Source organism: Rosa rugosa, chromosome 2, assembly GCF_958449725.1.
Source record: "Rosa rugosa chromosome 2, drRosRugo1.1, whole genome shotgun sequence".
In the NCBI taxonomy this organism is placed as follows: Eukaryota; Viridiplantae; Streptophyta; class Magnoliopsida; order Rosales; family Rosaceae; genus Rosa; species Rosa rugosa.
In genome coordinates this window covers 72,621,609-72,644,423 of record NC_084821.1, presented here as the reverse complement: position 1 = coordinate 72,644,423, position 22,815 = coordinate 72,621,609, and the positions used below count along the sequence as shown (strand labels likewise).

The window sequence follows — 22,815 nt, the reverse complement described above, 5'->3', positions numbered from 1 at the left end:
GCGACCTTTGTGAGGGTCAGAGAGATACCCTGCATCAGCAAAACCCATCAAGACATCGTTGTCATTTTGATGGAGGGGTGGAGGAGCATGGAAGGTGGCGTTTTGCCTTGTGGAGTCCGATCCCACACTTCCGTTATTTCTTTTCTCTCTGTAGGGATAGAACAAGCCCATATCAATCGTACCTCTCAAGTATCGAAGGATTGTCTTTATGCCAATCCAATGACGTTGTGTTGGCGCGGGGCTATATCTAACCAACAAGTTCATAATAATTGAGGTGTCCGGTCTTGTATTGTGCTAAGTACAATAATGCGCCTATTGTACATAAGTAAGCACTTCTGCTATTAACACGTCTTCGTCATCATCCCTGGGACGAAACGGATCCCTTTTAGGGTCAAGACTACGGACGACCATGGGAGTGCATCTTTGACTTTATCAAAATGCCTAAGCATCTATTGACACGGTATACAAAACCGTGTTCTCCCAAGGTCCTTTCTCTCAAACTCGGATTTCAGGTGTTCAGCGGTTTCGCTTAACTCTCAAGGGTTCCAATCATGTTTATTAACATAAACCGTGACAATTGCAAATCCAGAACTTGTTATGAAAACGCAGGGGCATAGTTCATCATATCCCTTCCCAATCAAGTAGTCACTTTAGTGAGCGTTTCACCCTTATTGCAAACACACTCCGTGGTCAAAAGCCACTTGATTTGGGTAAATGAAGTCCACAAGAACCTTCATTATATTCCGTATCTAGATCCCCATAAAGATACGTAGTGACCACATTTGTAAGCTGCATGTTCAGTTATTTGGAAACTACCAAACTGACAAGGTAGTGGAGTGCAATGACATCCATTACGAGAGAATATGTCTTCTCGTAGTCGATTCCAGGGCGTTTTGTGAGAAACCTTGCGCCATAAGGTGAGATTACCATCTCTTTTTCTCGTCACGCTATCTAACAAAGACCTATTAATGTCAACAAGTTTTATGTTAGGAGGTGTTGGCATCTCAGGCCCGAAATCCTTCCTCTTCGTTAGTGAATCCAATTCAACCTAGATCGCATCTTTCCATTTAGACCAATTTTCTCTACATTGGTATTCCTTCAACGGAGTAAGGTTCGATGTCATTGGTCTCAATAATTCCACGTCCTCATGTACACTAGTGTAGTTTGCATCAGGAATTGGTTCTAATATTGAGGCGTCCCCCAACGATGTCTCTTGGACATAACCACAATCCAGAATATTCTCATGAGACGGATTTTGAGTATCAATGATCAATGGATAAAGTTGTGCCAAACTCGCTCTTTTCTTAGGGCGAGAATCCATCTAACCTATGGGTCTCCTACGCTCTCTAGCGGATCCCATGGCCTATGTCGCCATTATGCCACATTGTGGCGTCACCATACCACCATCCATGGTAGTGGTGCTGTACCCATCTCCTTCTGTGGGGACATCAATCCTTGCAGACATGTTTGCAGCAGGTATATGTGATCTCGTCACTTTTAGGGGATCAAGATGAGACATAGTGGGGACCTAGAATGCAGGGATACGCGAAAATGGTCGCGAATCCCGTACCGATACGGGATACGGGTCGGATACGCCTGGATACGAGTATCCAACATACTCAGGTTTAGATACGCACTGGATACGATGGTATCTGTTTTGGATATGTGTTTTTGTAAATAAATTGGGTACGCGGGGGCATAATAGACTTTTTAACCCTAAAGAATAGAAGAAAAAAATTAAAAAATAAAGGAGAATCCAAACCCATCGTGATTCTCCAGGCTTCGTCGATCTGTTTTTCTTCTGCTCTTCTACTTCGCTCAAACACAGAGGTATTCTGACTATTATCCTTCTCCTTCTCCTTCTCTTCTGAATTCAATCTTTGGGTATGATATTTTTGATTGGGTATGTGATTTCTGGGTTGGGGGATAATGTATTGTTCATTCAATTTTCAATATAATCGAAAATTGAATTGGTTGAGTAAAGAGTTGTGTTGTCCAGGAACATGAGTGATAGAGGAGAAGCTCTTATAGATGAAAACAGTGGGTGTATCCATGAGTAAAGAATTGGTCCTAGAGGAGAAGCTCCGATAGATGAAAACAATGGGGCTATGGATGGGAGGCAGCAAAGCAACGGTTCTTTTATAATTATATATATATATATATAATTAATTAATTAAAAAAATATTTAATCGACGTATCCTTCTCGTACCCGTATCCTATAACATTTAAGATTTGCCGTATCCACGTATCGCACCGTATCGTATCCGGATACTCGTACCCGTATCGGTGCTACTTAGGTGGGGACAGACCACGACAATTCCTGTCGTTCCTGTTGAACGTTGACGTTCTAATCTCCCCCTAACGACGGGAAGACTGTCTCATCAAAGTGACAATCCGCAAATCCAGCGAAAAAGGAGATCGTCTGTCAAGGGTTCTACATAGCGGACTTAAGTTTGGAGACTCATGTCCAACACAAATATATATATATGCATTCGTTGCAATGACTCATGTTGATGCGCTGTGGCGGCGCAATTGGCACATGAACCGCACACTCAAATATGCATAAGTACGAGATATTAGACTCGAACCCAGTCACTAGCTGTAACGCAAAAAGTTGAGTGGCTGCTATGAGTCGTAGACGAATTAGCATAGCTGCATGCGATATTGCATAACCCAAGCGGAAATATTGGTGCGCATTACCAATGTCCGGGCTACCATCGTGGTCGTTTAACGGTGGCTTTTCCGCGAGACCAATTGGGTCTGTACATGGGAATATGATACTTGATATCAATACCCAATGATATGTAATAGTCATCGAAAAATTTTCAATGTAAACTCTCTAGCATTGTCAAGTCGAATTGACTGAACAGGATGATCCGGGTAGTGAGCCCATAGCCATATGATTTGGGCTAGGAGTTCATCTTAAGCAGCATTACGAGTGGACGATAGTGCGACACATGACCAGTGTGTCCGCATATCAACCAACAACATCAAACATCTAACCAGTCCGCAAGTTGGTTGAGTCGATCCACAGAATCCCTTTGGATTCTCTGAGAACACATGTGTCCTTTGCATAGGATGGTCTCGATCCTTAAAAAGCAGGCTTTGGGAAACGAGTGATGGGCCTTAAAAGCAACCAATGAGGATTTTGGTTAAGCCACTAAATCACAATTGACTTGAGAAGTGGAGAGGGGTGGCACATTGCCACTTTTGGCGTCAATGCCAAGATCTTGCCGTAGGGGGTGACGACATTACCCTTCTCCTTGAATCAACTTTTGATTCATACTTCTTTTCACTCGAAAGAATGGATGTCCGTGTGAAGTCTTTAATAAACGGATCATCATATCATGACCTGGATGTCCCAATTGGTCATGCCAAAGCCTATATGTGTCGATGTCCCAAAAATCATCTCTTATGACGTTATTGGACTCAATTACTCAAATAGTGATTACATATAACTCACTGGAGCAACACATGAACTTCTCTAATACTCGTAGTCATTAGAGATAATGCAAAGGAACTTATGTCCATTCTCGCCATGTGTTTCCACATGAAAACCGTTGGCTCTAATATCTTGAAAGCTCAAAAGGGGGACCTCCGGCCCTAGGAGCGTAGAGAGCTTCAGTGACATAAATCAATGTGCCATTTTGGCAATGAGCTGGTCCTTGACCATGAATCAATTGTGATGGCCCTACCATCGTAGTCACAGAAGATTGAGTAGGCATCATCCCAAGGAATAATTGCCTATGTCAAGGTATGATGTGCATAGCAGCACTATCCGCGAGGCATTCTAGCTCTCTGGGAAACATACCTAAATGAATAAAGCTCAAAATTAAAAGAATCGACACTTTATTAATAATAGCCAACGATTATATCAAAGTTTCTTGATCAAATCTAATCCAAATAAAATGAAATGTAGACAAATTGTAGTCACTCAATCCTTTTGGTAATTCCAATTAAATATGACCGGGAAAGTAAGAGGAGAGGTCGGTGGAGCGAGGCTCGCTTAAGTACCACTAATCTCAACTTAGATTCCTAGACATCATGTTTAATTGAGTACGCCTAGTGAGAAAGAGTTAAAACCAAATGTCATTTATTCATTAAGGCACAATTGCCATTACATAATTCTTGGAAAATGAAAGACTATTTAATTAAAATCTGCGGCATCAACATTGTTGTTTTCCTCGCCAGATTTGAAGTCCGTAATGATGAGATTGACGTCATTGTCATCTCCTTCAGCTGCTAGATGAGCCTCATGCTCTCTCATATCTTTTATATACCTTGTATTGTGCAGCTTTGTTTTTCCACTCGCATTCTAGCGCTTAAACCAATGCTCTGAAGATCCACATCCATAGCATTACCTCACCCATTAATTGAGATGTACCTTGTGCATTTGGACATCTTCTAGGGATGTTGGTGGTGGTACCACCACTACCGGCGGCGCCAGTTTTGCCTCTCCCACGTTGGCCAAAGTTGTCACGTGTCCGCGTATCTCGCGGTTTTCTTCCTTTGTAGGGCGGTTGTATGGACCCACACGTCCATTTTGTTGTCCCCTAACTTTTAGGGTTCCGCTCCTTGCGCCCTTCTTTCGGTGCGCTATTATAATTCGCCTCGTGAACGCTCTTAGTTCCAACGGGCCTTTGAATTATGGTTTTTCACGAGTATGTTGTCAACTTACTCAGTAACTGACATAAGTTGATGAAACCTCGTAATCCATCTAGCATTGCACACAAGCCTATATTGCTTTGCAACCAATAGTGTTGAGACAGGGAAGATCGAGAGGATTTCTCAATTAATTCATATTCTGTGAGCTCTACTCCACATAATCTCATTAGCAGTGAGGTGATTATTGACGTTAATCACCCATCGGTGATAACCAATGTCATTCGAATCTGGTTTAGTGAAGTCGAGTTTTTGCAGGTTTGCATTCGACATTCAAAAACGAAGGAGAATAGATTAGTTTCGGAGTAAAAACTTCCACGACAACTAATATAATATTTCCGAGCCTTAATGCTACCAAGAAATAGATTTCCAAAAATATTTTGGATTAGATCAAACAATGATGTTTTAATATGGTCGCAATTTGATGCTTACGGACGCTCTTAGTCCAAGCATTATGAACACTCTTAGTTCATACGAACGCTCTTAGTTCGTTGATTACGAACGCTCTTAGTTCATTGATTACGAACGCTCTTAGTTCGTTAAGCGTGAATCCCCACAATTCCGCTTATCAATTAATCGAACCCATGTTCGTATATTTCAAAACCTGCAGCAAATAATGGAATTTAAAAGACAAAAAATGCAGGAACTTTAATCACAAAACTTACTTGGCAATTTGAAAGGTTTGCTTCACGATTCTTTATACACGCACGTGTTGATGCAGGCGTGTAGCTAAATTAGGATTGCCGGAATCTGGTCGGAAATTGGCAGTTGGTGGGCTGCCCTTCTCCCTTTTTTTTTTCTTTTCTTCTTCTGGGCCCACTCCTTCCCCTTCTTCTTCTATGCGTCTTCTTCCTTTCATTTTCTATTTTTTTTTTTCTTTTGCAAGGCAGGCAGGCAGGCGGGATTGCAGGGACACAGGCAGGCAGCTTCGGCAGCAGGTGCGGCGGGCTGGTGCACAGGTGAGCAGCAGGCAGCAGGTGGGGACGCTAGACGCTGGGCGAAGGGCTGCGGTGTGCAGCGAGCGCAGGGGCGTGGGTTGCAGGCTTGTGTGCAGCGCGGGCTGTGCAGGGACGCAGGCTTGCGGGCTGCAGGTTGCAGGGAAGCGGGCTGGAGGCTGTAGGCTTGCGGCTAGGGCTGTAGGCTTGCGGCTAGGGCTGCAGGCGAGTTGGGCAGCAGTAGGCTGCAGTGGCTTGCGGAAGGGAGGGCTGCAGGGAGGCTGCAGCAGGGAGGTTGGAGGCTGTGGCAATTTTTAGGGTTTTTTCTTTTTCTTTTCGGCTAGGGTTAGAACTCGTGCTGATAACGTGTTGAAGTAAAAAGGAATTGCAGAGAGAATTGTGTGTTTATTATTGATAATATGAGCCCTTATATAGGGAGTTACAAGGTACACAAAAGGTAATCCGAATACAATTGAATACCTAGAACACTTTCTTATTACAACTCTAAACCCTAGTTTGAGGAGGCACACATTATGTCGACATCCTTCAACACAAACCTGGTTTTCAAGGCATTTATATATATCTTTGCTTAATCACCTTAATGACAGGTTGTATTTGTATTCAGTTTAAAATAGCATCATAGACACACTACAGTCAATCACCCCGTGCACAATCAATACATTGATATTTGCTCCATTTTTTTAGTGTATCAGTACAAGATGAGGTCTTTAATTTGTATCTCACACGTATAAATATGGTAAAAGCTAGAGACCGCACAATTTCATTATCCTTCAATCATGTCAAATGATTGTTTAACTTGTTTTTAGAGAATAGAAATAGTACGTAACTAATATAATGAACACTATATATAGAAATCACATTTCAGTTCTTAATCAATAATCACACAAATTTTAAAGGTTGTGTTGAACAAAACAGCATGGTTTTGCTCTATATAACCCCATTACCCCAAAATAGAGAAGAAGAGAGTATTGGGTTGGGCAAAAGATTTCGATAAAGGCCTTGGGGCCGCTAAAGAATGAAAATACTACTGTAGAGTTCACGTGACTCACGTCCTAACTTAGCAAGCAAGACTCGCAAGACCAGATGGAAGAAAATAGGTAGAGAGAAGAATCGTGAAAATTCTAGGTGGGTTATGTGTGAACCAAATCCTAAAGCGCAATGTCTGTGTATGTTCCTCGACACCATTGACACGCTACTCGTAGAAATTACACCATTGACACGCTACTCGTAGAAATTACACCATTGACACGCTAGCTCGTACAAATTACATGAATTAAATTTGACTAGAAGATGCATATGGTCTCGCTACATCCGACTCTCCATCATCGATCAATATATCCGTATATTAAGGCACTACTGGTACTACTCCTCAGACAGCAGTGTCTGTTCGATCAATCGAAGACTACGAGAGAATGAAGGTGCGCTGATTTCAACTCATCCTTATATGTATATAACAACGTTTTCTTAATGACACTATTTATATGGTGATCGATCGATGAACTGATTGGTAGTTATGTATGTGTATCCTGCAGCAAAAGATTGTGATGAAAGTACCGATGTACGTAACTGCCGGAAATGCCAAACGAAGGTGCTCAAAATTGTTGCCAAAGAAAATGGTAGGTGATCACTATTTTTCTTTTTCTAACTTTGTAATCAACAAAGTTAAAATTATATTTACTTAGTTGTGTGGCTGGACTGGATGGTGCATGCAGGTGTGAGCTTTATGGCGTTAGGATCGAGAGGAGAAGGACAGCGTCGTGGTGATTGGGGAGGGAGTAGACGCCATCAAGTTGGCTAAGAGCCTGAGGATCGGAAGAAGTTCAAGAACACTCACATTAATTATCACCGTTGCAGAGGTTTGATCGATATTAATTGGTGGAATGGATAAAGGTTTTGCTCATCCAGCTGATCGAGAATGACTAATTTAGGGTTGATCGAGTTTCATGACGAAGCTTTGCTCGATTGAGTTATTAATGTTCAAGTTTTTGAGTCTTTAATTTGATGACATGTAATAATAATGTTGGTCTGGGGCTCTATAAATTTCCGCCAGTACGTTTGAATGAAAGTTATGACTGGTATGGTTTTTGTTTGTCACGTCTGTTCTTTTGGTTTTGGAGTGTCAAGAGTCAAAATGTAAAAATGTCGTGTGAGGGGTTAGGTGTCGATGGTTGAGTAAAAGGGCGCCACGTTCACGTTTTCTGTTCCAAGTGGCATGTTAATTGTAAATTAATGATATTGAATATATGCTCCGATCGGTTGAGTGATCGAACCAAATTAACAAAACGAAAGGAGTAGATGATCATCTTTGATTAATCAGACGACGATGGCAGAACCCACAACAGAGGAGATGATGATCTTGTCACTGTCTCCGGTGAAGCTCCACAAACTACCCCACCTGACCGACTATCTCTCACAACTCCCCACCCACACCAACCCACTCCAACACAACCCCTTCTACCACCCTTCCGACGGCTTCTACATAACCCCATCCGATGTCATCCTCCGCCAGATTGTCTACGACCTCGCCGCCTCCGACGCCGCCTCCGCTCATCCCGCCTCAGCTTACCATCGCGCCGGCCCACGACGGCACATCTTGTTTGAGCCGTCGAGCATCCGTGCGGCTATTGTGACATGCGGTGGGCTGTGCCCGGGCATGAACACGGTGGTGAGAGAGCTGGTTCTTGGCCTCTGGGACCTCTACGGAGTCCGTCAGATTTTTGGTATCAAGGCTGGCTATCGTGGATTTTACTCTATGGATCCCATCCAGCTTAACCCAAAGCTCGTCAACCACTGGCACAAGATTGGCGGCACTGTCCTCGAAACCTCCAGAGGTGGTTTTCATCTTCAAAAGATTGTCGATGCCATCCAACATCGCGGCTATAATCAGGTACCAAATTGATTCTTCATGTTAATTACTAACTAGTTTTTTTTTTTTTTTTTTTTTGGCGGAAAATTACTAACTAGTTTGTAGATTTGTTTGTGCCATCAATTTGTATGTGGAGCATATATATACAACAAGTAATTGATGCACTATATGTCACCAATAGCCACATGAACTATGTCACAAATTTGAAGGTGCTATCCATCAGTTACTATATATCAATCAATCCAAGGTAGTGGGTGGATGTTGGTTTATATAAAAGTTGTATAATATATGGACGGAAGATCATGACCATCAATTATCTTTTCAGAAATTATTGTCATGTAAATGGAGTACTAGCTAGCTAATTTCAGATTTCAGGGCCTCAGGGCAGGTCTGTTACCTTATAGTTATGGCCAGATTCATGAACCAAATTAAGTAAACCGTTCTGTATATACCTGCATGGATTAATGTATGAAAGGAACTAGTACTCCATCATGGCGCAGGTGTACATTATAGGTGGAGATGGCTCAATGCGGGGGGCAGTTGAGATATTTCATGAGATTTGTAGGCGAAAACTGAACATTGCGGTTACTGGGATTCCAAAAACAGTTGACAATGATGTTGGCATCATTGACAGATCTTTCGGATTCCAGACAGCAGTAGAAATGGCCCAGCAGGCAATCAGTGCAGCTCATGTGGAGGCTGAAAGTGCAGTGAATGGAATAGGCTTGGTCAAGTTGATGGGTCGAAGTACAGGCCACATTGCTCTCTATGCAACATTGAGCAGCCGAGACGTGGACTGCTGCCTAATCCCAGAAACTGAGTTTTACCTGGAAGGAAAAGGAGGGCTATTTGAATTCCTTGAGCAGCGACTGAGGGAGAATGGACACGCAGTGTTAGTTGTGGCTGAAGGAGCGGGACAGGACATAATTCCAAGGAACGAGGCTCAGAAACAGGAGAGGGATGAATCTGGAAACCCAGTGTTCCTAGATGTTGGCCAATGGTTGAAGTCGGAGCTCAAGAATTGGTGGAGCAGGGATCACCCCAATGAGCTCCTCACAGTCAAGTACATAGATCCTACATACATGATACGGGCCGTCCCTGCAAATGCTACGGATAACTTGTACTGTACGCTTCTTGCCCATTCAGCTATTCATGGAGTGATGGCTGGTTACACTGGATTCGTCCCTGGCCCTATCAATGGCAACTATGCTTACATTCCAGTTGAAGAGGTAGCAAAGGCTAAGAATGAGGTCAACACGAGAGACCACCAATGGGCGTGGGTAAGATCTGTCACAAACCAGCCTGATTTTATGAGGACTATTGACTGATCCCATCAATTGGATGCATGGAGGAGTTCAATTCGATCTTTGCCCATCTCTAGCCGAGTAAGCCAGCTACCCTTTTCACATCACTGTCTTAATCACTAGATAAGACTAGTTGCGAGTGGTGACAACAATTTTCAAGCATGTCTTGTTAAGCATTATCTGCAAATTAAAGACCCATCATAATAGTTTTGGTGATGATCGAATAAGCTTTGCATGCTATATAGTTTTTAAATACTCAGTGCGCATAGGTGCACGGTCAATTGTGTATGATTGATCTTTCTGAAGAATAAGGTGGCGTTTTCACAGTTTGTAACTTTGTATATAATAATATAGAGATCAGGTTTTATTTCATGGAAATGGCAGGAAAGATCAAGTTAAAATGGAAATGCTGGTTCTTTTTAGAGGAATCAATGAATGGTGAGCAACTGTCTTTTTCCGTTTGCTGTGTTGAAACTCAAAACTAAAGGATAATATAATTGCTGCGACGCAAAATAGATGATCGACCAATTAATAGATCTCACCTATTAATTGGTTTGAACTCTGAAGTAGCTAGCCTCTGCGATACGCTCAATTGGAATCTCAAATTCTGTTTTTGCTTCGAAAAGTCTCCAGTAGTGAACAGAAAAAAGATAAGATTATCTGCTACTTCTATATTCCATGCCAATTAAAGGCAAATATATATCTCCCTAGCTCGCTTACATCTCATGCCTAAAGCAGAGGCTTATCTATACTGGATTAACTGGAAAGATATGATACAGCAGCTAGAATTACTTAACTTTAGGCTACTTTTGCTGGTGGTTCATAGTAGTAACGCATATATCACTTGTTTAAGAAAAATTGGGAATCAAAGCGAAAATTCTTCTACGCCACAGCCAAAAAGGGTGAGGACTGCATCGGCATCTGCATCTGCATGCATAGAGAAATTGGATATAGGCAACAGAGAACGATAAGAGAAAGAGACTGTTCATGCTCGATCACCTTGAGCCCATTTTCTCGTGGAAGTCGGCTAGCTAGACAAAACTTTATAAAGGAATATGTCCCACTAGCAGATATATTATATTATACATAAAAAAATCTCATATGCCCTTCATTATCTTGTGTGAATATTGCTTTTAGGCCATGTTTGTTTCCCAGAATCTGGGCATTCCCTTTCCTTTCCTGCGTTTGGAACAGCCAAGGAAGTGAAACACTTTCCCAAAGAAAAGGAAAAAGTGGAGGAAATTGGTTCCTCCCCCCCCTCAGGATTCACTTTCCCAAAGGAAAGGAAAGTGATTCATTTCCTTTCCACCAACCAAACATGGCCTAGGGTTAGCTCGATCCCTTGAGAGTTGTTTCCAGATATTAAACTCGGATATGTTATATATTAGTTCATTGTTTAAAAATACCATAATATTTTCGGACGAACTTATAAATGATCTTATATATCAAATTGAAACACTGAAAATGCGTTCAACTGATGAACTTTAACCTCGTCTTTATTATCATTACCAACAAAGAATAGATGGCCGATAGCTGGTAGTAAAAAAGCAAATGTGAAAGGGTGTGGCTGTCACGTCATTTTCGTTCCTTCATTTGGGGGTTAAGGAGCACATCATCATGTGTTGATAAATTGCCAAGGCCCAAGGGAGATGAGACCAACAAATTGAAATTCCCGAAACTTCCCGCTGTGGGACATTGGTACACTCACTGGTGGGGAGGATAGGCAAGTAATTTCCCATCTCAGATGTACTGGGAGCTGCTTCTACTTTACTCTACTCTTCTTGTTCTTGTTCTTGTTCTTCTTTTTTCTTCTTGTAGCAAATCCTAGCGTGGCATCTGGCACTAACAAATACTAGTAAGTCGGTGGCACCTGATCAACTAGAGCGGTTAATTAATATATGAATGAAGCTGGGGGCTTGGGGGGCTTTCCAACTTGATCAGAGATAAAGATGTTAGAAGCAGCAGCAGCAAGGGTAGTTTGCTTAATAGCGATTTGCTGGTTGACAGCTCCAAGCAGGGGGGCAGAAGCAGCCATAGGAGTGAACTGGGGGACCTTGTCATTCCACAAGCTCAAGCCTTCCACTGTGGTGGATCTCTTGAAAGACAACAAGATATCCAAGGTGAAGCTTTTCGAGTCAGACCCAGATTGCCTTGAGGCTCTCAAGGGCTCTGGGATTCAGGTCATGCTTGGAATCCCCAATGAGATGTTGGCCTTCTTGAGCTCTTCCACTGATGCCTCTGATTTGTGGGTTCGCCGCAATGTCTCTAGATACGTCGTTAAAAATGGCGTCGATATAAGGTCCCTCTCAACCTCCTTTTGTTCCAAGTTCCATTATTTCGTTATTTCATGTTCGTTCATCTTTCTTTTTTGCATTTACCAAGTCTCTTTTCCTTCTCTTCTGGGCTTATATGTTTCTCTTTATGTGAAAAGCACTAGCTAGGGACATAAAAGGTGACAACTTTAATTTTGCTTCTGATAACATACTGTAAAATTGCAATTCGTGGTACTGCTATGTATCACCTCTCGATCACTTCTCATATATATGATCAAGTGATAAACTAGCTGGATTGATTTCTGTGTGCTGAGATATGAGCTAGAAGCTTATAGACAATATTAACCTGATCTATTACTATTAAGGAATAATTCTGGTTTACAATTAAGTTCCACCATTCTGAAGAAGCTGACAATACTAACTGCCTAGAAATGAAGAAGATTTAGAAATCTTCAGGATTGCGGTTAGATTTCTAACATTTCTAGAGGATATTTTGGATGGAAGATAAAATCACTATGAACAATTAATCAATAAGAAATATTTCAAAATTTTGTTGATCATCTGGTACTTTTGTTCCCTGTTGGAAACCTGGATCAGATGGCATTTGAGCTAGTGTTTCCATTTGCATTTTATAAGTACATCTTTATATCCATAAGAGGTTTAGGCTAATGCGAGTTGGTAACACAGTATTAATGGTGTGTTTAACAAGTCTTATTGGTACCTTACAACTCAATTCGAACTTCTGATAATCCTACGCAGCTGGATTCTACCCTACTTTTCACAACATATAGTTATGTAGTCTAAGAAAGCTCTAATATCTGGCTCACTCATCTTGCTGTACGTGCTAAACCAGACTCCCCTTCTATTCTTCATAGCAAGCTTCTAGTGAAACCAGACGTCACTAATGTCATGGAATATGAGTTTAACCCACCTTCAACGGGCTTCCTAGTTAAGATAATACTCGAGGAAAGTTCATTAAGCGTAGTGGATATTGTCTAAGTTTGTATATCTACACCCAAAGCATCTGATTCCAACAGAAAAGTTTGTAGTTCCCTTGTAAGGACACCACCACAAGATAAAACCGCTTTTATGCTAAAACATAGATATATTACATCAGAGAGAGGCAAGTATTTTTTAGCTGTTTCAGTGGAGCACTATCCTATTCACTAGTCCTTATCTAAAATTAGGAAGATCTCTCTGTCAGGAAGCCTAACAGTTCCATGTGGGAATCTCTCACACAAATTTAACTCAATTCTTTTATGAAAAGAAGTTTCTCTTCTGCTAACAGTAGACTTTCATTTTGCTGAAAGGCCTAACTGAAGAAGACAGTCTGATGTAATAATTGCTTCTTCTGGATCTATTTATACAAGTACTGGTACTGTATTAGATTTTTTTTGGCACACATATCCAGAGTTCTATAATTTAGTTCTTGGCTTATGATGACAGGTATGTTGCAGTCGGAAATGAGCCATTCCTTACAAGTTACTCGGGTCAATTTCAGCCTTATGTCATGCCTGCATTGCTGAATCTACAACTGTCCTTGGCTAAAGTGAACCTTGCAAGTTATGTGAAGTTAGTGGTACCCTGTAATGCTGATGCCTATGAGGCTGCACTTCCTTCTCAAGGGGCGTTTCGACCTGAACTAACTCAACTTATGACTCAGCTTGTTTCGTTTCTCAACTCAAATGGTTCTCCTTTTGTAGTCAATATTTACCCATTTCTAAGTCTCTATGGAAGCTCAGATTTCCCTCAAGAATATGCATTCTTCGAGGGGACTAGCCATTCTGTCACAGATGGTTCCGCTGTTTACAACAATGCATTTGATGGAAATTTTGACACACTGGTTGCGGCCCTGAGCAAACTGGGATATGGTCAGATGCCTATAGTTATTGGGGAGGTGGGTTGGCCGACAGATGGAGCCATCAGTGCAAATCTCACTGCTGCAATGACATTCAACCAAGGCCTCATAAATCATGTTCTAAGTAATAAAGGAACCCCTCTAAGGCCAGATGTCCCTCCGGGGGATGTATATCTTTTTGGTCTGCTTGATGAAGGGGCAAAGAGCACACTTCCGGGAACCTTTGAAAGGCACTGGGGAATTTTTTCCTTTGATGGCCAGGCTAAGTATCCGTTGAACCTTGGTTTAGGCAGCAGACGATTGATAAATGCAAAGAATGTTGAGTATCTTCCGTCTAGGTGGTGCGTGGCCAACCCAGCAAGGGATTTGTCTGCTGTCGAAAGCCATATGAAACTTGCCTGTAATGTTGCAGATTGCACTACACTCAGCTATGGGGGATCATGTAACGGAATTGGTGCAAAGGGAAATATCTCATATGCTTTCAACAGTTACTATCAGGTCCAAATGCAGAATGAACAGAGCTGTGATTTTGATGGGCTTGGTATGGTCACTTTCCTAGACCCTTCAACGGGTGAGTGCAGGTTCCTTGTGGGTGTTACTACATCCAGTTCTACGTCCATTTCTCAACTACATCACAGTCCAGCCATTGTTTGGATTTGGATTCTTATTACATGGAGGGTTTGGATTTTTGTGGAGTAAGGTTTCTCAAACGGTTTTTCAAAGTCCCGTCTTCTGGAACTACTACTCTTTATGATAAGCATAGGATATGAGTACTATGATGATCTAGATAAATTATTCCAGACTTAGTGTAGGTGCTGTGTAAGCCGCTTTATGATAAGCATAGGATACGAATAATTGAATAATGATCTAGATAGATTATTCCAGAGTTAGTGTAGGTGCTGTGTACCTTGGTGATTGTATTCGTATTAACAGTAAGAGTATTGAACTATTTGAATATAATTCATGTACAAATCTAATGATGGAATATTCAAAAGCAAGTATTCTGAATTGAAAGTTGCAGAGAAATAATCATCGACAACTACAGATTTGTCTAAATGCCATGTTGGGAGGAAATAACAGAGAAAAATCAACAGATCATCCAGGACTTAAATTATATATTCACTCAGCAAGCTAATATTCAATTACCAGGTCTCTTATACATCCTCTCGGCAAGCTAATATTCCAGTACAATCCGTCCAGCACTTTGGGGACTACAAGCCAACACACAAAATATGTCTTTTGCTGCTATGCCTATGAAGAGTGTTGGTGGAGACTGGTTTCTGTTGAAACTTGCCCTGAGCAGTGGAAGCAGATCAAGGTGAAAAGGGAAGGAAAACAAAGTATTCAGAGGCTGAATAATTACATACTTGACCATTTTTTACCGACCCTAAGCAATGAAGGTAGCAACAACTATGCATAGTATTGATAATTGAGCAAGCAAAGCATACATTCAGTCGACTCTTGACAAGTAATAAGAGAAAGCACGTTCGACCATCTACATATAGTAGTTGATGATTCTGCGTTTTTACATATATTACATTACATGTTATATCCTCTGATGCCTCAAGCAGCCAGCCTTGTCTTCGATCTCTAAAAACGATTGTTGATTTGAAAGAGAGCTGGGCAAACTTGTAACAGAGTATGTGATGGAAACAAAGATTAAGCAAGGCTAAACATGTAAGTAGTGCAATCCCCAAGGTGGAAAGAGGCATCGGAAAAGGTACCGTGGGCTCTCTTGTTGTCATATCCAGGATAGTCATCCTTGCAGAAGGGCACAGATTGGGTCAGAACCAGTCCTCCAATCTTGCGTGCTTTCTTCACTAAATCCCATTTGTCGTAAGGATGGCCTTCTTTGTGAGAGATATGAATCTCCCCTCCCTCTTTTTTCAAAAGAAGTTTAGCATTCCTGAGAAAACCCTTGACCAATCTCTTGTTCAACCTATTGGACACATATTCATTGATCATCAAATAGTAATAGTTAATCTATCACCTCTATGGGAAAAGGAGGAGCAGTATTTACTGGATCTGGCAGTAGCTTTCCTCCCGGAAGAGAAAGCCGACATGAGGGAAGTTGTAGACAATTCTGTCGAACCTCTGAGTGCTGAGGAAGTAGTGTTGACTCATGGTCTTGGCGTCAACTCCGAAGAGCACTAGGCATCCCTTTTCTTCAAGCTCCCTCACATTCGCTATTGCGTTACTGTACTTGCTACATATCTTCTCTGCAATTCAGATCATCCTCATTACTTGGTTGTTAGTGATGATCATAAGATAACATAACATACATATAAAAGCTAGCACTGACCCTGGGAATCGAGAGAGGTGGCGACCATGTTGCGCGCTGATCCGAAGTGTGTGGCTAAAGACACAGAGAAGGAGAAGTCTCCTTCTCCGACCAACAATATCCTATGCCTGGATGAGTAGTGCTTTCTCCATTTCTCTTCCGATTCTGATTCTTCCTCTGAAGCTGAAGATTCATCATCAGTTTCCCTTTCTTGTTGGTATTCTTCTTCTTCGTCTTCTCTTCCCATTCTGTTTCTCTTTCTGTTTACGGTTGATTAGTTCAATCGACTGCTTTTCCCACTAAACAAGGAGGACCACGACTGCATTCTCTTTTCCAGGTTAGCCCTTCCACCTTTTTCTTTTCTCGAACAAAGCTATTATAATGCTTGATGCTCATTTTCTTCCCAGCTACTGGGTTGACCGGTTGACCACCAAGTCTGGTTCTGGCCTAAGAGCAACTCCAACAGCTTCCCCATAATTTAATTTTTCTCTACTTTAGGGAAAAATAAGCCTCTTTTGCTCCAACAGATTCCTTATAATTATCTCTATTTTAGAGAAAGTGAGGAAAGAGAAAACCAAATTCCCTATATTTACAGCAATCTCTAAAATTTAAGAAAGAATATGGAGATTTTAGAGATTGCTGTAAAATAGAGAATTTGTTGGAGTTAGAGAAGAAAAAGATGCTAAAGCTTTGACTTCTGCTTCTCTATTATACAGAAATTATAGAGAAGCTGTTGGAGTTGCTCTAAGTCTACAAATTACAAATTACAAATTACAAAATCAGGCCACTCACCTTTTTTTATGTTAAATATGACTTATTATTTTCATTTAAGAATTTTTCTTTTTTCTTCTTCAAATTTTCTTCCTGCAGATGTATACAATGCTATAAAAACCATACTCGTGCAAAAGCTTTTTCTGACTTTTTTCTTTCCCCTGTTCCTTCTGGGCTCTTCTTGCCTCACAGAAATCAATCAAACCTCTCTCTACTGATCTGTGTTGATTTTAGAGTGAAATATCATCCGCTAAAATGCACATTCACCATCCGCAACACTAAGAAAATGCTAAAAGCAAACTACTCGGAGCCAGTCGAATTACAATCTTATTTACAATCATAGAAATCGCCAATTCCAAGGTCCATAAAGTTCAAAGGACCACTAGGAACTTAACAAAAGCATGAGTAGGTCATGCTGCCTATCTACCCTGGAAACTCCACAAAGCAGGATCCCTCATATTAGTGCTCCAATTGCATCTACTAGCCTGCATTGGATTACCAGAATACTCGATCAATCATGCTGTATAGGAGGCAGCCATATAATCTCATTTACACACAAAATGGAAATTAATATATCTTAGCAGTGATCCCCACCTAATACAGAAAATCAGAAACATTATGCTGACTTTTTAAGCTTAGCTAGCTCACTCAAAACATCATTGACTGGGTCGTCGAGCATGATTCTCCTAGCCTGCATGATATGAACAACTATGGATTATCAGCTTCTTTCATTGTTTTAATTTTGTTGTAATCAGAATAGGCTAGCAAAGTGACTGGAAAGACAATGTCATTCAAGGGTAAAGTGACAGCCTCAGATTGCTTTAGACTTCATGTTAACATAATCTTTATTTCGGTGAAATGTCAGCAGAATTTGTAAAACAATAAAATAAACAAACATTCCAGTAGGCAGAATATTGATGACTAGAATTCAGTAACTTAACAATTCCATCGGGAAACTGAAAGTCGAAACATTATAATACGCAGCTCCAAAGCAGAATGCTTGCATAAATATGACACCAACAGAGATTCATAGAATTTGACTTTTAATATAGCAACACACTGGTTTAGAAGGTTGGAAAGTTTAGGAAAGTTCAAAAGCCAAGAGTTTATTTAGGACATTGTATCACACCAATTCAACACCCCAAAAGTAACTACTCATTGCGCTCTCGAAACTTTCCTCTCACACCAAAAACAGAGGAGAGCAAAAGATCAATCAAAGGAAGAACAATAGTGCCTAGTTTTCTAATTACTTTTTTCCTAGGTTTTTTTCGTCCCTTCTCTACGATAAAATATGGTTTTCCGGATTGGATGATATCTTGAATGAATGTTTCAGTTCATTTGGATAAAAGAAAAGAAGAAGAAGAAGAGCAGCAAAACAAGTAATTGGTTCTACATTAATTGCATACGGGTAGAAAGGAATCACCAACTTTACCTGTATACATACATTTTATACTAATTAAGTAATTAGTTGGTAACACAAAAGGGCAAATCAAATGTAAGCTCTGTAAAGAAAGTATTCCACCGTAGTTGCTTTAAGCAACTGTAGCTATATTTGAATCATCCATGGAGCAACTCATATTGCAAAAGATAAATGTATAAATCCTGACCCTCCAATATTGCAAAAGGTGATTGTATAATATACCCAGATCAGGGAATATTAGCCTTCCAACAACAGATTGGAAGTTATGAATTTGCAACTTCATATTTTTTATTTTTTGTTTAGCAATTACCACCAAATCACTAATGCTGTTTTCATCCTTTAGATAAGCACAAGCAAACCTTTGACAAAAAGAAAAAATGCTCTTGGGATGTTACTTACTAGAACTAAACGTAAGTATATAAATCATCTCCTAAGTAGCTCGGAGTCAACATACCCAATTAAATACAAAGGTTAAAAGACTAGCCATAACTGAAAACAACAAACTTGAACATTAATTTACCTTCAAGGAAGGGAGTAGAGCAAAAACTTCATCGGCAGTTTCTGGATACACATTGGCAATCACACATATCTGCAGAAGAGAAGAATTGAAGTCAAGACCAACGCTTAAATAATAAGGACGAGTACCAAAGGTTGAGATGTAACCTCGCCGTCTGTGACACCATATGTTTTGAGATTCCTATGTCCCAGTTAAGAGTTCAACAGCAGAGAAATGTATTTATCTACAGACTCCAGGAGCAAAACAAGCATATACAAGCACACCATACACACAAAAAAAAAAAATACAGAAAAAATGAAGGATACTCAAGAACTCGTCTGACAGACTCAGGATCTGTATAGTGGGTGCTTTTTTTGGTGTACTGCAGTCCCCTATCGAAGGATCTGAAACCAAACAATTTAGCATATTTCATGTTCACACAACAAAATTATGACTGCTATAACCTCTGCCATTCTTCTGTTAATTAACTTCATTCTTACACAGGGAGTTTAATTGTAGGATCTTTAGACAATATGACCATCTGCTCCTGGATTCCTTGCAAGATATCCGCAGCCTCACAATCCATCAGACATTTGGCACCCTTAGGCAGTTCTACATACACACCAACAAACATTACAATATCCTGAGAAAATATTTCTAATTTGATATAGAAAGCTGTTCACCAAGATTTACTCTAACTGAGTATATATGTTATGCAAGACACATGAAATTAAAACACCCAAGTTTAATAACAGGAAAAATGCTCTTGTGGCAAGAGAACTGGTTTACCATTCTCAACTTTGAGCTGCAGTGGTTCTTGTTCTTTCTTTCCTCCAATTCCACTGTCTCCTTTTCCTCCCTTTCCCGAATTAGCTTCAAAATCACAATTTAGGGAAGAAAGATGAAAATTTTTAGATCCATGACATATATAATAAGAGCTGAGATGTCACTAAAATGAAAAGAAAAGAAAATTAAAACCGATATGGGACCTTTGCTGGAAGCAGGAGCAGACTTATCAGATTTTGAACCTATAAAGTGGGAGAATTGAAGAAGATAAGCACATGCACGCAAAAGAAGCAAATGGTGGTGAGAATGATAAATTGGAGAGAGGTTGAACCTTGAGAAGAAAACTGAACATTTCTTGCCTTCTTGGACTTGGCTGAGCTATCTTTGAGAGGAGCTGCAGAAACAGAAACAGAAATATTTGAGTGAAGATGCTTACTTTGAGAAAATGAAGGGAAGGAAGGAAGCAAAGAAGAGCAGACCATCGTTGAGAGGAGTGGATTTCACTCCTTTTCCATTGGGCAAAGTAAAACCCTTTCCACCTTTGTCCGACATTGGCTACTCTTTCCTTGAAATCCCTTTGTCCGTTCTGAAAATTCATCCGCATTACATTACATTTAATTAGTGTTGTGGATAAAAGCCCTAAAAGAAGAAGGAAGGGAAGAGGTACCAGTAACCAGTAACCAGAACCAGAAAAGGGAGCGAGCGAGCGAAGAAGAAGAAAGCCACCGGCGTCAAAGTGGACCGAATAATTGACATCGCTATACCTATACCCACACTCTCTTTTGCATTGTGTCCAGAATGCCCATAGCAAACTAATGACGCGCAGGGCAATCGTGTCTTTTGAGTTTTAGCCAAAAAAAAAAAAAAAGAGAAGGAGGGAGAAACAAGTAATTACGGCGGCAGAAGGAGGCTAAACCCTTTTTGCGGCCACTTCCGACGGTCTTGAATCTCAAATTTTTTAGTGTGTTGGATGATGGTTAAATAACATCTACCTAGTGTGTGTTTGGATTTGAGCGCTGCTGATGCCAGTCAGAATTGCATCCATCCATCATGTACGGCAGAGCTGGGCTTGATAGATTTAGGAAAGCTCAGTCCTTGGAACCCTTCTCAGTGAATGCCAATGCGAAATCCTCCACTCCAGCTCAGAAGAGCCCCCCTGCTGTTGCTGTTCAGGAGGCCGGCCCTCAGCATCAGCATCAGCATCTGACTCAGATTGGTGAGGGTCAGTCGAGTTGGCAGCCCCCCGAGTGGGCAATGGATCCCCGCCCTGGTGTTTATTTTCTTCAAGTCTTGAAGGATGGTCAGCTTCTCGACCGCATTCCTCTTGATAGGCGCCGCAACATCTTTGGCCGCCAATCTCATACTTGTGATTTTGTGCTTGATCATCAGTCTGTTTCCCGCCACCATGCTGTTGTTGTTCCTCACAAGAATGGAAGGTCCACTTCTCTCTCCGCTTACATCTTCTGTTTCCTGCCTTCAGTTACTCTACTTGTATATTATTGTTTGAATCTAATTTGTCTTTCTGTTTTACCTCTTGATATGGTTCCTTCCAATCTAGTTTGCTGCAAGTTTCACATTTAGGATCCCTCATTGTTTGTTGGGTTGGAGGAGTCTGGTCTTTCAGACAATACCCGACTAGCCTTATTGAACTAGACATTTAATTTTTATGATTCAATTCATTGAGATCATCTAGGAGCTTCACATAGATTTCATGATAACTTCCCCATGACAGCTGCTCTCATCTCTACATTTTGTGTTGGGATGATGCCTCTTGAATCTCATCATGTTTTTGAACCTTCTTGCATTTAGTTTGCTACTCTTCATGCCATTTACTGCCTTTCATCCTTTCTACAGCATATATGTAATTGATTTGGGATCTGCGCACGGTACTTTTGTTGCAAACGAACGCGTGACTAAAGATACCCCTGTTGAGCTTGAAGTTGGGCAGTCTTTGCGGTTTGCTGCATCAACTAGAACTTATGTCTTAACAAAGAACGATGCAGCTCTTTTTCCTCGTCCTCCAATGCCTTCCGAGGTTGACCTGCCACCACCACCTGATCCATCTGATGAAGAAGCTGTCGTCGCTTATAATACGCTTCTAAATCGTTATGGTCTGACCAGGTCTAGCAAACTGCCTAGGCCCAATGAGTCAGCTAACTCCGCAAACAAAAATGGTGACACCCAGCATCCGGAGAGAGCCTCTAAGAGAATTAAGAAGGCAAGAGTATCATTCAGGGATCAAGTTGGAGGAGAGTTGGTTGAAGTTGTTGGTATATCAGATGGTGTGGATGTAGAAACAGAACCTGGTCCGATAGGTGTAAAAGAAGGGCAAAGTCTTGTTGGAAAATATGGATCCCTTGTACAGACTACAGTAATTCCCAAAGGGAAGGAGCAATCATCTGCCAAGGAAGCGAATAATTCCCACAAGGGGATGACTGAAAAATTACAACAAGTCTTAGATAGAGTCAAAACTGCTCCAAAAGGTGGGATATATGATGACCTTTATGGAGAATCTTATTCGGGCAAAGTGGGCACTTCCTGGGCATATCCTTCACTTAGTTCCACTGCCTCTCCAAGTAAAGACTCTGATGAAAAGCCATCGAATGCAAACCATGGAACTAACTCAGGCCAAGTTGATGATGACGAGGATGATTTATTTGGAGACTGATTGAAGCAAGAACTTGTGGATGGATTGTTTTATTCTCCTCTTTTTGGGTTTGGGAATGTTTTGGAGGTTGAAAAGCTGTAACGCATGAAAATTGTATGGTCTTGCTTCCCTTGTGGATGGGATTTTTGTTGTAATTCATCAACAAATTTCTTTGTATTGGCATGCTCTGCCTCATAATCTCCAAACCAGTTACTGTCTGAGATTGTGGCTTCGAAACTGTGTAACCATAGAGGGAATGGAAAGGCCGTATATGATGCTGCCAGGTATGTCATTTATTTAACTCATTTTCAAACCTGATATGATATGTTTATGGTGGTGCAAGTCTGGTGTGAGATGCTGATACAGTGTTCAACTTTTTTTTCTTGATAATGATATGGCAAGGGGGTTTGTTAGTATGTTGTAGTATCTCAATTGCTTTGTAGGCTTGTCAAAATTATGGATTGTTGCACATCTTTAGCATATTAAGCGTTGTCA

General features: G+C 40.9%; 5 protein-coding genes across 7 annotated transcripts; 3 read left to right on the top strand and 2 right to left on the bottom strand.

The window, feature by feature from the left end:
- The first annotated feature begins 6,901 nt into the window (after positions 1 to 6,901).
- LOC133730056 (ATP-dependent 6-phosphofructokinase 2) lies at positions 6,902 to 10,166 on the top strand. 2 transcript variants are annotated; one of them, XM_062157718.1, is made up of 4 exons: positions 6,902 to 7,036; positions 7,151 to 7,234; positions 7,331 to 8,505; positions 8,967 to 10,166. In XM_062157718.1, exons 3-4 carry the CDS (start codon positions 7,942 to 7,944, stop codon positions 9,810 to 9,812), a joined length of 1,410 nt encoding a protein of 469 aa, XP_062013702.1. In that variant the 5' UTR covers positions 6,902 to 7,036; positions 7,151 to 7,234; positions 7,331 to 7,941; the 3' UTR covers positions 9,813 to 10,166. The 2 variants fall into 2 exon arrangements, with proteins under 2 accessions (XP_062013702.1, XP_062013703.1); XM_062157719.1 differs by having other exon boundaries at positions 6,907 to 7,036; positions 8,985 to 10,166.
- Positions 10,167 to 11,471: 1,305 nt separating this feature from the next.
- LOC133730055 (glucan endo-1,3-beta-glucosidase 5) lies at positions 11,472 to 14,879 on the top strand. Its single transcript, XM_062157717.1, has 2 exons — positions 11,472 to 12,087; positions 13,508 to 14,879. Exons 1-2 carry the CDS (start codon positions 11,738 to 11,740, stop codon positions 14,616 to 14,618), a joined length of 1,461 nt encoding a protein of 486 aa, XP_062013701.1. The 5' UTR covers positions 11,472 to 11,737; the 3' UTR covers positions 14,619 to 14,879.
- A 435-nt stretch (positions 14,880 to 15,314) lies between these two features.
- On the bottom strand, positions 15,315 to 16,575 carry LOC133730058 (uncharacterized protein At4g26485-like). Its single transcript, XM_062157722.1, has 3 exons — positions 16,222 to 16,575; positions 15,940 to 16,138; positions 15,315 to 15,858 (listed from the first exon to the last, which is right to left on the bottom strand). Exons 1-3 carry the CDS (start codon positions 16,445 to 16,447, stop codon positions 15,579 to 15,581), a joined length of 705 nt encoding a protein of 234 aa, XP_062013706.1. The 5' UTR covers positions 16,448 to 16,575; the 3' UTR covers positions 15,315 to 15,578.
- A 683-nt stretch (positions 16,576 to 17,258) lies between these two features.
- LOC133730059 (DNA-directed RNA polymerases IV and V subunit 4-like) lies at positions 17,259 to 20,486 on the bottom strand. Of its 2 annotated transcripts, none has more exons than XM_062157723.1 (11): positions 20,341 to 20,486; positions 20,153 to 20,259; positions 20,005 to 20,067; positions 19,877 to 19,915; positions 19,677 to 19,760; positions 19,388 to 19,499; positions 19,214 to 19,291; positions 19,055 to 19,088; positions 18,912 to 18,980; positions 17,566 to 17,662; positions 17,259 to 17,456 (listed from the first exon to the last, which is right to left on the bottom strand). In XM_062157723.1, the coding sequence occupies exons 2-10, from the start codon at positions 20,223 to 20,225 to the stop codon at positions 17,588 to 17,590; spliced, it is 627 nt and encodes a 208-aa protein (XP_062013707.1). In that variant the 5' UTR covers positions 20,226 to 20,259; positions 20,341 to 20,486; the 3' UTR covers positions 17,259 to 17,456; positions 17,566 to 17,587. The 2 variants fall into 2 exon arrangements, with proteins under 2 accessions (XP_062013707.1, XP_062013708.1); XM_062157724.1 differs by having other exon boundaries at positions 20,361 to 20,477.
- Positions 20,487 to 20,579: 93 nt separating this feature from the next.
- Positions 20,580 to 22,736, top strand: LOC133730057 (protein phosphatase 1 regulatory inhibitor subunit PPP1R8 homolog). The gene is made up of 2 exons (XM_062157721.1): positions 20,580 to 21,109; positions 21,528 to 22,736. Exons 1-2 carry the CDS (start codon positions 20,724 to 20,726, stop codon positions 22,339 to 22,341), a joined length of 1,200 nt encoding a protein of 399 aa, XP_062013705.1. The 5' UTR covers positions 20,580 to 20,723; the 3' UTR covers positions 22,342 to 22,736.
- The last annotated feature ends 79 nt before the right edge of the window (positions 22,737 to 22,815 follow it).